The 13237-nt window shown below is 44.5% G+C and overlaps 1 protein-coding gene across 1 annotated transcript in view; it reads left to right on the plus strand.

The window, feature by feature from the left end:
- Window positions 1-11436, plus strand: part of shroom2a (shroom family member 2a) — a 31391-nt gene extending 19955 nt beyond the window's left edge. Inside the window, exons 4-11 of the mRNA XM_072390041.1 lie at window positions 916-1038; window positions 1395-3852; window positions 4268-4353; window positions 7304-7882; window positions 8450-8998; window positions 9289-9457; window positions 9539-9811; window positions 9929-11436. Of these exons, the coding sequence (XP_072246142.1) occupies window positions 916-1038; window positions 1395-3852; window positions 4268-4353; window positions 7304-7882; window positions 8450-8998; window positions 9289-9457; window positions 9539-9811; window positions 9929-10201 (4510 nt within the window). The 3' untranslated portion in view covers window positions 10202-11436. The remainder of the gene's footprint in view (window positions 1-915; window positions 1039-1394; window positions 3853-4267; window positions 4354-7303; window positions 7883-8449; window positions 8999-9288; window positions 9458-9538; window positions 9812-9928) is intronic.
- Window positions 11437-13237: the final 1801 nt, after the last annotated feature.

Genomic DNA, 13237 nt, shown 5'->3' on the forward strand with positions numbered 1-13237 from the left:
TTCATTCCTGCCTGCCCTGCGCCCATAATCGTAGAAATCATTCATCTAGTAACAATGTTACGGTCATTCCTCTCACAGCAACTCTCCCTCTCCTGTGGTTCATTACCTGCCTCCACTGGCATGCCTTTCTACATTGTCTCGTGGTTAACGTCACTAGATAAATGACGTTCATCCCATTTCTACAGCATGCTGTGTATTGTCGGCCAGTAAGATGTCAAAATGCTTCGTGTCAGTATTTACAAAGAAATGAAGTTGTTAAGCTTGATCTTCTTCATATGTTTCATGTTTACCCTCTTACATGCCGTCTCAGAAAGAGCTGCTATAAAGGGTACGTTTCTTATGATTCACTGACTGTTCAAAGATTCTGTAAAAGCTAAAAATCCTCAAACAGCTTCCCGTCTGGGAAACAAAAACGTAGCAAATTGTTCCTCGAAACACAAACCACAGAAAGGACATTTTTCTTTCTTTTTTTTTAATTATTCTTTATAAAAGAATTACATCACAGTGTATCATTCTGCTCAAAACCTCAGCTGCAGCCTCTGTCCTCACACAGTTTTCCTTTTCAAAAGCTGACCTTGTCCAGCAAACATCCAGATCCGCCAACAAGCTGTAGGAATGCTCTAAGATTTCAAGTGAATTTAAAAAAAAAAAAAAAGGGATCTCATCAGAGATCGGACTGCTGAGAGATTTTTAAAAACATCTTTCACACGTTTTTATGAATCAGAAAGACATGAAAGAATCATCCATCCACCCTCAAACAAAAGAGGATGTTTTGTTGCTTTGAGTTCCATTAATAGCTTTAGTTGTAATCTGTAGATGCACTGGTTCATGTGGGGAAGCACATACTGTTTTCCATAAGGGTTTGGTCGCTAATCTAGTCTGTGTTTTTTTTTTTTTTTTTTGCCTTCTCTGCAGGAGGAATGAACCCATAAGCAGGCCTCACTCCTGGCACTCTACCAAGTTCAATGAAAGCCAATCAGAGACTGGCAAAGCACAGTCTCCACCCACGGCAGTCTGGCACACCAGATATGACGCAAGGTAACACTGGGATCTTAAAGTTTCCTCCCTCGGGTCTGAGTACCGGACTTCAAACACTTTTAATTAATGATATAAAGTGCATTGCACCCTGTGTAGAATTTGGATGTAACAAATATGTATTTGATCTGTTTTAAGTTCTGCTTAATCTAACTTTACTCAAGTTGCTATGTTCTCTGTTGCCCAAAAAGTTTACAGCTTCCTAGATCAACATGTGACAAAGTTAAACCCATCATTTGATTGTCGACGGCAGTCTCTTGCTAAAAGTCTGTCTTTGCTAAACAGAAACGGGTTGTTAAAAGGAGAAAAACAAGCGGTTGTTAATATTTTCTCTCTTTATATTTTTCTTTAACTTCCAGCTCATCTGCAACTGACCTTTCCGCCGGCTGGGAGCAGACGAACCTGCACAGGGCGTCTGACCAGTTCAGCTCTCTCGGCAGTGTGGACAGTCTAGAACATGTCTCGCACTCGTATGCTGCCGGTCAGCTGTCGCCTGCTAAGTCAAACAACAGCATGGAGCACCTGGGAGGAGGGAAGCGAGACTCAGCCTACAGCTCCTTCTCCACCAGCTCCAGTACACCAGATTACACCCTCTCAAAAAGCAATGCTGCCTCAACAGAGAACATGCTCTACAAAGTCAGTCAGTGGGATGCAGGAGGAAAGCACAGCAATGGCAGAAACAGCCAGAGCCTTGCTGTGGAGGCAGTCAAACAGGATGATAGGCTGACATACTTTCAGATGCCGGGAGTTGGTTCAGGCCACGATGGTCCACAGGCTGAGGACCCGGCAGGCTGCAGACATTCCACTTCAAGTAAAACCAGCTTTGGACCTGTGTGGAATGTCCCTGAGAAAAAAAAGACTGCCTCCCCCTCTCCTCCCCCTCCTCCTCCTCCTGCTCGCAGCGATAGTTTTGCTGCAACGCGGGTACATGAAAGGGGGCTCGTTATGGCTCACCCTGAAGGTGCTGATTCCCACTTGGCGTGTAAGGTTTCCACTGAAAACCGCCGCATTTCCCCGAAGATTGACAGTGAAAATGTTTACGTTTCCTCTGATAAGTTTGGTCCCAACCAGTTCAGCTCAAATAAACAGCATTCCCTCTCCAGCAGTGATGTCCGGCAAGGCCAAGTGCCCCCTGTTAGCCAGCCTTTCCATCAAAGACACCATAGTGACAAAAGCACTTTTTATCCTCAGCCCTGGTCCACATCTGCACCAAAGCCACATAATGTAGGTAGTTACTATAGTAGCTTGCAGGAGCTGCCCACTAACGGCTCGACACAACACTTGAGCCAGAACCAGAGAAGGAACTTCAGCACCTCCCTGTCTTCTGCAACCACTGAGCAAAAATCTGAGAGCAGTGGACATAGCAGGTACTACTGTGTCACTACATGTCAGAACACACAACCAAGCCCCCTGTCATTGTCAGGAATACCCGAGGATGGGAGGAGTGCATCGAGTGTAGATGTGGCACAGACTGGAGACGGGCTGAGATCGCTTAGCCCGCAGACAGTCACCAAAGTCAAGTATCATCTGCCCCAACAACAGCAACAGTCCTCACACAGTAAAGATAGCAATGCATACAGCAAGCACCAAGTGACTACTGTACCAGAAAACCCAGTTCTGATAGCAAAGCCCAGTTCTGATGATTGGGGAGGCCAGAGAGGACATGGTACACAAAATGCAGAACCTCAGTACATCAGTCATCCCACAAGCAGACAGTCTGAACAACGGAGGTCTCTGCCACCACAGTTCAAAGAATTTCCCCAAGACATCAGACATCACAACCAAGTGAGCAACAAGATCTGCCCTCAGGCAACGCCGATGCTTCACTCCTTATCCCTTGATGCTGCGGGCCAGGAGGAGAAAACAAGAGGCACAAACTCTGAGGAGTCCCCTGAAGGCAAGCAGGTGAAGCGCAGCAGCCGCTTCGCCACCACTTTGAGAAACGAAATCCAGATGAGAAAAGCAAAGCTGCAGAAAAGTAAGAGCGCAGCTGCCCTTCCTGGTGGTGAATGTGAGATGGAGGAAGATCAGGATGTCTGGAAGTCGTCTGAAAGTTCAACCCCAACATCTGCAGATGGGTCCTTCTCCAACATCTACAAAGATCATTTGAAGGAAGCACAAGCAAGGGTGCTCAAGGCTACCTCTTTCAGGAGGAAAGATCTGGAGCCTGTCTTACTGGAGCACTCTACAGCTGAGGCCCTCCCCAACTACCCATCCTCAGCACATGCTCGCAAAGATGTCAGCCTTCTGCCCACCGTCACAGAGTCGGTAACAAGAAGTTCAGGGCTTCCCAGCGGGCAAGTCACTCGCATTGGTGGCCGGAAGCGTTTCCCTGCAGAAAAGAAGGTTAGGTCTTTCTCTGAACCAGACAAAATCCATGAAGTCGGGGTCAATGAAGATCTAACTCTCACTGAAAAAGCAAGCTCCTCTCTAAACCAGCAAAAACTCTTAAAAGAAAGTGAGAGAGCAGGATTTCCTAATCATATGCCCCTTCAAAGCCATACCAAGAACCGAGGACATCTTGCTTGGAGCAGTGCAACAGAGGACACGATGAAAGCTGTCAAGGGCACAGAGTCCACTGAGGATTTCCAGGGAGTTCCTTATTCTGCACAGTCCGTCCAAGATCAGCAAAGACTGGGCACATTCGCTGAGTATGAGGCAAGGTGGAATATACAGAGGAAACCCCCAGAGAAAAAAGCCTCTGGACGATACCATTCAGCTGACAACATTTTAGATCCAGGACCAGAAGAAAGAACCAACAGCACCTGCTTCCATGAGAGATCCCGATCGTCTCCTTCAGCAGACCTCTATGGGCAGGTGAGGCACGATGTCTGTAATCTCAGATGAACTAGCTTTTTGTTGGAGCTATGACAAAAAGAAAACATTTAACAGTACGTTAGTAGTTGTAATTTGGTTTTAACTACTCAAATGTAGCTACTCATGCATCAGCCCCACCGGGTAGCTTTTCTCTTTATTGCTGACTGAAGTGCAAGCAGCAAAGAAGAAAGCCAAGTCAAATATTAGTCCGTATTTGTACATAAAGACACACCCTCAGCTTAAGAGAGCGGCATCAGCCCGCTGAATCCAATTTTTCAACAGTAACCAACCAGGAAGCTGCAACACGAGGTAGTTGGAGGAGATGAAAAAAGACATCAACTTGGGTGTTGGGATGGAAGCCTTCTTTGTTTGAATGTTTTTGCATAAGTGCGTGTGTGCTCCACCTCATTCACAGAGGCTTCCAGTTCCCGCAAGAAAGTCTGATGCAGAACGTTCCCAGACGGAGAGTAAACCTGCTGAACCGCTCAGCACTTGCACAGGGTGAGTAAATTCATTTGATGGCACCCACTGGAACACCAATGTCTGCAGCTGTGTGCCTGCTTTTTATCATCACCACCGCGCAGTATAATATTCAACTGTTTTTGACACTTGGAAGCGTCTCTTTAGCCATCTTAAGACATATCAGAGGGAGTGTATTGCTCTTATTATTTGTCATCGCAGGATTAGTAGAAGTTGAGTGCTAATATTACATTGAATATGGTTCTCCTTTATCTAAACATGGTCTATTGAGTTTAATCACTCAAAGAGGGGAGTAAGCCTGAAGAGGAAACACTGAAGTCTTTATTATCTGCAAAAGCGTAGCAGCGGCGGGACCTTGGAGCAGCTGTGGCAACATAAGCCGTCTCTCTCTGGCTGCGCTTTGTGTCGTTTAGTGGAGGCTTGGTGGTGTAGGCGAGGCTTCTGACCATGTCTGTGACAGCGAGGAAGTGTTTCTTCAGCCCTCTGCTGGAATTTAATGAGGACCCAAGTTCACGGGGGCAGCCTGAAGGCGTCACATTATCACCAATAAGATCTGTTTCTCTGTGTAGTTGCATCACTATTCGTGCTGGACGCGTAGCTCCTGAGAATGCAGCGTTGTTTGGTTCACACTTTAGACATTTGGGTTCCTTCAGGGTTAGTTGCTATCACCATTTTATGAAGTTTCTGACTTAATACCTTTTAAAACTGACATGAGCTTCAGTTTGTCACATGTTGGCGTGGTGACAAAATAAGGAAGGAGAGAATAAACAGTGAAGATGAGAGTACACCCTCTATCAATACTTTTATGTGTCAATAAGCATTAAAAGAAAATCATCCCGCCCCTGTCAGGCCTTTTAAATAAGATAAATACAATCTCACATGAACAACAACACGTGATGTCAAACCGTGTCATCATTCTTCAGTCATCCTAAGAGTGGACGTCCCAGCAAGTTAACCGCAAGGTCAGCACCAGTCAAAGCCAGGCCTCGGCTTTACTGACGTGATGTGGCCAGACTTGTAAGGAAGCCGTCTTTAAATGAATGCTCACAAACCTCAATTAACTGCCGTTTTGGCCTAGTTTTTATTCACTAAATAATGACACCATGTGTGCCTGATCGTCCGGGGTCAATCCATCTCACTCTAAGACCTGCTGAGGACCAGAGGATTTTTTTTCATTATTCCATTATTTAATTTCATGGCTCTCTGTCTGATGAAGATATAAGTGATGGAAATGTAGTTTTTGTTTTATTTTTTAAACGGTGACGTGCAGTCTGCTGAACGGGCTAATCTCTCTGATGTTATTCCTGAAGAAATCTTCAGTAAATGGTTATCTTAGTTTGGGTTTTATGACAGAAAAACACGCGGAACCGTGTAAAGCTGAGAAAGAAGTGGGTATTTATCTAGCAAATCCCTTTTTCTGACTTTGCATCATTCTTGAGCTATGTAGTGACGTGTCCGAGATGACTTCATGATGTTTGCAACCAGTTTTTCAAGAGTCTTAATGCATTATCTAAACTGTTACAGGTGAAACTCACCGAGGGGTGTAGAGTAACCGATCTTGAGCAACTTCATTGTAGGAGCCACACCATATGACACTCTACGTTTGCATTACAACAACAGTACGGAGGGTGACATTGTCATTGAAACGTCTGGTAGATGAACTTAATGAGGTGTGCTCCACCCAGATAGTGATATTGATACAGGTGGAAAGAGACACCAAACAGGTGGCTTCAGTGGCAGAGAGGCAGCAGAGAGGCAGGACGCTCGCTTAGAATTCTGCTCTGTGGAAATGAAAGGATTAAATCAGCACATAGGGTGAGTTGCTTTATGCCCTCATATGTAGATAATATTCTGTTTCCATCATTTTATTCCGCTGTTATCCAAAGTGTTTGCGTCATCAGTTTTAACATTTACTAAAACAGGTGTTTGTCTCTTTGGGAACAAAAACTGTAATTTAATGTGATGACGACAGATTCACAGTGAACAGCTTTTAGTTGTTTGTGTTGAACATTGTCAGACTTCTCATGAAATAATCTCATTTTATGTCAAAAATAAATACATAAATGTCTCATCAGTGGATGATTTACATGTTGGTATTACACAGTAAGTCGCATCCATCCGACTGGATAGAGCAGTACTCTGTGTGGAGTCACGTTTCATGCCTCCAGAAGGTAACTTTCTCACACTGTGCTGGGCTGAGGCTGAGGCTGAGGCACGAGGGAGGGTGTACGCAGCAGCAGTTGCTCATTGGGTGACTTGTTATGGCTTGTAGGGGTCCCAAGTGGGAGCTTTGAGTTATGGCGTCTGTCTGCCCGCAAGTCACTGAATTTTATCCTGTGACTGCGGAGTCAATTGTGGCTTTAATCAAAGCTGCATGATTTATATGTTCATGTTCTTTGAGTGTGCCTAACTGAATTTGTTTCAGAGGATGCATGGAGATGCAATCTGTGTGCATGAAACCGCAGTGCAAGGTTGTTTTGTGTTCTTTCATGCACACAAAACACCCAGTAAGGCTCAGTTAATGACAGCTTTTCCCCGTGCTGTATGGTTAGATTATGCTGAATGATTGAACACTTAAAGGTTTAAGTCTGTTTACAATCACCTCACCATCGGACCTCTAATGACTCCCCAGACTTCCTTTGCCTAACTTTACCTCCAAAGAGTTAAAAACTGCAAATGTGATTCAGGCAGGAAAAAGTGATCCGTCGTGCTTCTCTGCTCTGGAGGATTATTTATTCCTCCTTGCAGACTTTGTGGGAACCAAAGTATTCCTCTTCAGGCTGCCAGCTGAGCAGTTACCAGGAAGGAGGCTTGCAGGGCAGCAGGAGACGTGTCTTGTCATAGTGGCATAATCACAGTGGCTGCAGGGCAGATGAACAAGGCCTCTGCCAGTGTATTATTTGAATGAGCTGCAGATGATAGTCCATGCAGCCTGCCTGTGTAATTAAAAGCTTTCTGTTGTATTTCTCAGGTTCTCTGACAGCGGTTCAGATGACTGCAAAGTGCGAGAAAAGCCAGCAGAGTTTGAAAATTACTCAGTGACAACTGCTCCGCCCATGACAGGAGCCAATCCCGACTGCAGACAGAGAGCTGCTCCTGCCACCCTGAACCACAAACCCACGTCTATTTCTCACAGTCTCACTGAGCCCGCCCCCCCCCAGCCTGACGACCACAGCCTCACAGAGCTGCCGTCTGCACCGAGGAGGAAGCCCTCTCCCCCTAACAGATGCCCAGAGGTCTACTCCCAGGAATCCTTCACCGGTTCTCAGAGTGAAGCCTTTGACCGCTGTTCCCCTAACATTGAGCCTCACCCCACCCACTCTGCAAAGGGAGATTCTGAGCAGGGCAAAGGACTTGTGGACAAAGGACAAGGGGCAGTACATCATCTATCAACATCCAATCCTCAGCCTGCCTCCTCTCCCCAGGCTTCCTCCTACAGACCTTCCGGGCTGTCCAGCATGGAGGGGCAGCGCTCACCCTCTCCACAGTTTTCCCCACAGAGACTCAGCGACAGGCCTCCAGTGTCACTTCAGGATGACAAATCAAACAGGTAAAAACTTTTGTTTCACCAGAAACAAGATTTTTTTCACAGTTTCCACAGTGTTGCTCCAACTAGTAACAGCACGGATTGCATAGCTCCTGTGTCTTCTTGCTACATGTACAAAGGAGCTTATTGAGAGCTGCTGCCTGTGTAGAATCAACATGTGAGTGCTATCAAGCCGCGGTAAATTAGAGGGATTCTCTGCATTTCTATTGAAGCCACTCGCAGTTTAGGGATAATTCCTCGAAATGCTGAAAATGTGAAATGTACTACTAAAGCCCCAAACATGAGTCTGTTTGTTCATTTTCTTAATTCCAAACAAATTGGTATCATCTGTTGCGAACTTTAGACTGTGCAGAAGGAATATTACAGCTATTTGAAACCAAAGGGGTGGGAGGAGTCCAGATGTCTTGGATGTTCCAGCACACTGGGCATGGAAAAAAATCTCAGTTGCCATCATGCAGTGAAACTTGAAATCAGGGCATGGCTGGAATGACTGCAACAAGAGATTTTCTTCTTCCAGAGAAAACGTCTATGTTCACTAAGATTCTCTCTCTCTGTTTCTTGATCTTTCAGGATGGAGCATGTTCTAGAAAACCAGAATTCTGCAGTGAGAAAGGTGCCCATTAAGATTGTCCACTCGGGAGGAAACGTAGAGAAGGAGAACTCTCCCTTTTTGCAGCAAAGTGACCTCGCTCCTGTTGAAGCTGAGGGGCACGGTGTGACCAGGCTCGGCAGTCTGGGAGCCGCAGGGCAGGACTCGGTCTTCTGTGCATTTACCCGGCACAGGGAGCCTGACAACACCACGGACACTCAGATCACCGTAGGAGGTCACTCCGGCTGTAACAGCCAGCAGCCGCCGCAGCCCACAGATGAGCCCAGCAGCAACTGGGCGGGTGAAACCGCAGGGCTGACCGAGGAGGAGGAGCACAAGAGAGAGGAGCTGGCCAGAGACATCATGGGAAAGGACAAATCACTGGCTGATATTCTGGATCAGAGCAAAATGAAGACCACGATGGATTTGATGGAGGGTATTTTCCCTCAGGGGGAGCAGCTGTTGGAGGGAGCTCATCAGCGCAGGAAGGTGCAGACCAAACAAACAAACTCACGGCCCGTCGAGGAGAGGTGAGCCTCACACAGCTTCCATACGAGTCAAAAAGGCTCATTTTCATTTGATCAGTGGTTCAGGTCACTGATCTAAACATGGACTAGGTCTGAATCAAAGGAAAATGACTTCTTCTACAGTTTTACTGAACCTGTTTCCACAATTTATGATCCCCCCCCCCCCAAAAAAAAAGCTATGTCAGCGTATGGAGGCTATACTTACAAACCAGATTAACAGAAGACTGTTTGGCTCGGTTACAGTTTAGTTTTGTTTGGTAATTTGACAAAGATTCTGATTATTTGCATTTCAGGGAAAAGGAGGACAGCATGGCAGCGGCCGTCACCATGGTAACCAGCTCTACATATTACAGCACATCTGCTCCCAAAGCCGAGCTCCTCATCAAGATGAAGGACATGCAGGAGTACAACGAGGAGGAAGACTCTGAGGATGAATTGGACATTGATTTGGCCAACAAGAAGGTACCAAAGACTTATTACTCATCCCTGTTAATCTCATTTGGACTCAGTTTTCAGCTCAGTTTTGTTCTGCTTTTCATGCAGCAAGAGCTGATCGACAGCCTCAGCAAGAAGCTCCAGGTGTTGCGAGAAGCCAGGGAGAGCCTTCAGGAGGACATCCTGGACAACAACTCTCTGGGAGACGAGGTGGAGGCCCGAGTCCAACAGGTCTGCAAACCTAACGAGCTGGACAAGTTCAGGATGTTCGTCGGGGATTTGGACAAGGTGGTGAGCCTGCTGCTGTCCCTCTCGGGCCGTCTGGCCAGAGTAGAGAACGCCCTCAACAGTCTGGAGGAGGATGCTACTCCTGAGGAGAGGGTGAGCAATCCACTGACAACCCAGTGCATCTTTAAAAGAAAAAAAAAAAGTTCTCAGTGTTTCCTTTGAAAATATACTTCTAATATGTTATTCTGTATTTCTTTTTTTATTCCCCAGCGTACTTTGACTGAGAAGAGAAAGCTGTTGATCCGACAGCATGAGGATGCAAAGGAGCTGAAGGAGAACCTGGACCGCAGAGAAGGCGTTGTGTATGACATCCTGTCCAACTACCTGCCGGAGGACAGCCTTACAGACTACGAGCACTTTGTGAAGATGAAGTCTGCGCTCATCATTGAGCAGCGCAAGCTCGAGGACAAAATCAAACTTGGAGACGAACAGCTTAAATGCCTGATGGACAGCCTGCCCATAGAGCAGAGACTGGCCTTGTGAGAATGCTGCATGGTCTGAAATGGCCCAAACTGAGTGAGAAAATGTGACCACGAGTTGCACTTGCGCTCTGTGGCCAGCAGAGGGGGACAAAGATCGAAACGGCAGACAGAAAGCCTGTCTGAAGAAGGACTGGTGCTTTTTTTTCTTTTTTTTTGACACTGTGAGCATCAGGCCTTTGGACTGGATGACAATAATAGTATCACATGGACTCCCAGTATCTATAAGTAACTCCTTTTTGAAAGATGTTGCTTTTCTTAGCATCGACCAACCACTATATCTTGTGTATTAAATGCTGTTTTTGCTTTGTTGTATGTTTACTTTTTTTTTAGTAATTTATTGTAGCCTTTTGAATCTGTGCAGAAGGGGGCAGTATTTGTTGTTGTCAGCAGATCGGAGTAGCCACGCCACCTGATGCGTACATCCACGAGTATTTATCATGTTTTTGCGTTTAAACAATTTCGTTCTGTAACCATCTGTAAAAAATCCAAATATTTCAGTACACTCAACTCAAATTCAGCGTCCATTAACGCAGAAACTAATGGCCTTTTCCCACTACAATGTTTGCGACCTCACTTTCCTCACTGAAGAAACATTTCCTCTGCCTTAAAGACGAGACGCAGCGACAGGCTGCGGGTGCACCAGCCAGGCGAGCGTTCCTGTTGAGAGAAGGTGTGCAAATACTTGAAGAGCACTCATTCAGCTTCACTAAACAGACGAAGCACTTCTTATTCAGACTTGAAGCCCCTCTAAAATCACCGTTTGAAGTGCGTGGAGAATCACCCAAACTGCTATCAACACCTTCCGCTCTTGTTCTGCAGGTTGTTGTTTTTTTTATTCACATTCAGAGAGTCTTGTCTAGATTATGATATTACCACTTACAAGTTGACCAAGTGTTTGTGTATTTTACCTTAATTACTTTACTTTGTTTAACGGAATGCTTTGTTACCACGGTTGTCACTTCGAGTTTAATTCAGATGCAAAGAAAACACATGTTCAGGTTCCTCATTTTTCTGCCAAGTTTGGAACGAAATGATTACAAAACAGTTAGACTGATCAGATACTAGAATTTCAGACTTTATAGATGAAATCAGGCTCCCAGAAGTAAGGCCTAGTGGAGAATGTTTGTTTGGCACGTTTGAGTTTGTCCTACACCTCATGCACTGCTACATCCTGACTCTTTAACACTTTGCCAGCTGTGCTCCTTCCTATCAAATAAAGAGTCTGCTGAAATCCCACCATAGAGTTTCTTCTCAGTGTTTCACTGTCAGTCATTAACTTCAACACACCCTTCACTCTACTGATAACATAGACGGTAAAGACTTTGACTTGGCATTGGTTTCCCGTTAAAATCCAGTTGTTCCAGGTGTGTTATGTGACCCGCAGCTGAAACCAAATGCGGACAGGTGCTCGGTTTGAGACTCGTAAGGAACACGTCTGAAGTTGGGACGCGTGAAGGTGAGTAAAGGAGCAAAATATAACAGACTTATCTTTTTTTCTGACCATGTAACCTCCAGAGATTTCAGTGAACAATCATTAACTGCGGCGCAGCTTTAACACTTGAGCGGACTGCACAGTTGTATTAAAGCAAATCTTTTTTTAAATTTGAGTCCAGACTTGCAAAGTATTGAGGTAGTTGAATTTGAAGATATTGTTTTATCTCTGATTTCCTCACATGAATTTTGAGACCGAACTCTCAGAATTTCAGATTACGGGACAAATAAGGGACCTAAAACGCATGCTTTGGCTGCCATTTTATGTCAGTCCATTGTCAATAATCTGGACATTTATCATCGTGCGCTGTGACAGATGAGTGGAGACGGCTGGATGGTAGCAAACACTGTGCTGATTCTTCATTTCCTTATAGATGATGACACTCATGACGAGTGTTACTGTGCATTTTGTTTTTGGAAGGAAATCTAAACCACAGTTTGATTTGCACATCACCTCGTATCTTTGGTAGTTTAGAGTTTACACAAAAGCAACGTTTACAGTGTAAACACCACGTGCCTTATATCGTAGGCGTAAAAGTATACTAAAGTAATGAGATGTTAGGTCAAATTTCTTGGAACTGATGTTACGTCGTAGTTGCAAAACTACCTCAAGCACGCCTGTCTGTTTTGATTTAACATATGACACAAATGATCAGCATTTCATATATTTAAAGTCTAGTATAGTGCAGGCTTAACAAGACTGTAAGGACACAGATTATCACAGTGATGAACCGTCCAGATCTCTCAGCATTACTTGAATATTCTTGTTTTCATTGCCAAATAAATACATATTCAAGGTTTGTGGTTAATCCAAAGTAATGGAGGCTCTGGTCATGTTAACTGCTTCCATGTTTTTGTGTAAATGTAAATGTAATTTATTTATACAGCCCTTTACAACAATCCATTTCGGTGTACCAAAGTGCTTTACATCAGATAATAAATAAAGAAAAGAATAAGTACAAAACAATAAAATAACAGTAAACGCAATAAAATAAAATACAGCAAAATTGAATAAGATAATATAAAAGAGTCACCATACTACTGGGTATTAAAAGCCATCTGAAATAAATATGTTTTTAGCCTAGATTTAAAGAGGCCCAGGTCAGAAATAAGACGCATCTCGGGGGGGGGGGGCTTTTTTATTTTTGTGTGACATGTTTCAGTCGTTACTGCGATCTGAAGTCACCAGTATAAGAGCTTATAAGTCTTATAGTGTCTCATCTTAAGATGTTGTTTTTTTTAGCTTTTTCTCTTTAGGGTCAAAGGCTTGATCTAATGTTATTCCTCCAAAATCCCTAAAATTTCATGATTTGTTAAACCAAGTATAAAGTAATCTTCAAAGACATCGGCAGGAATATCCATCTGTGTCTCTGAGCCAGCCTGTTTTCAGCTGTTTGCTTAAAGGACATGCAGAGGGCCCATGAAGACTGGAAGAACCTTTTTTTATTATTATTATCATAGTGATGGCCTTCCATTCACCAGTTACTGTTCATTTTGGTGAAATTATCTCTTTAAAGGTTGTCAAGGCAACAAAACCACACACTTT

This window comes from Leuresthes tenuis, unplaced genomic scaffold (genome assembly GCF_036924035.1).
Source record: "Leuresthes tenuis unplaced genomic scaffold, fLeuTen1.0.hap1 SCAF_7, whole genome shotgun sequence".
In the NCBI taxonomy this organism is placed as follows: domain Eukaryota; kingdom Metazoa; phylum Chordata; class Actinopteri; order Atheriniformes; family Atherinopsidae; genus Leuresthes; species Leuresthes tenuis.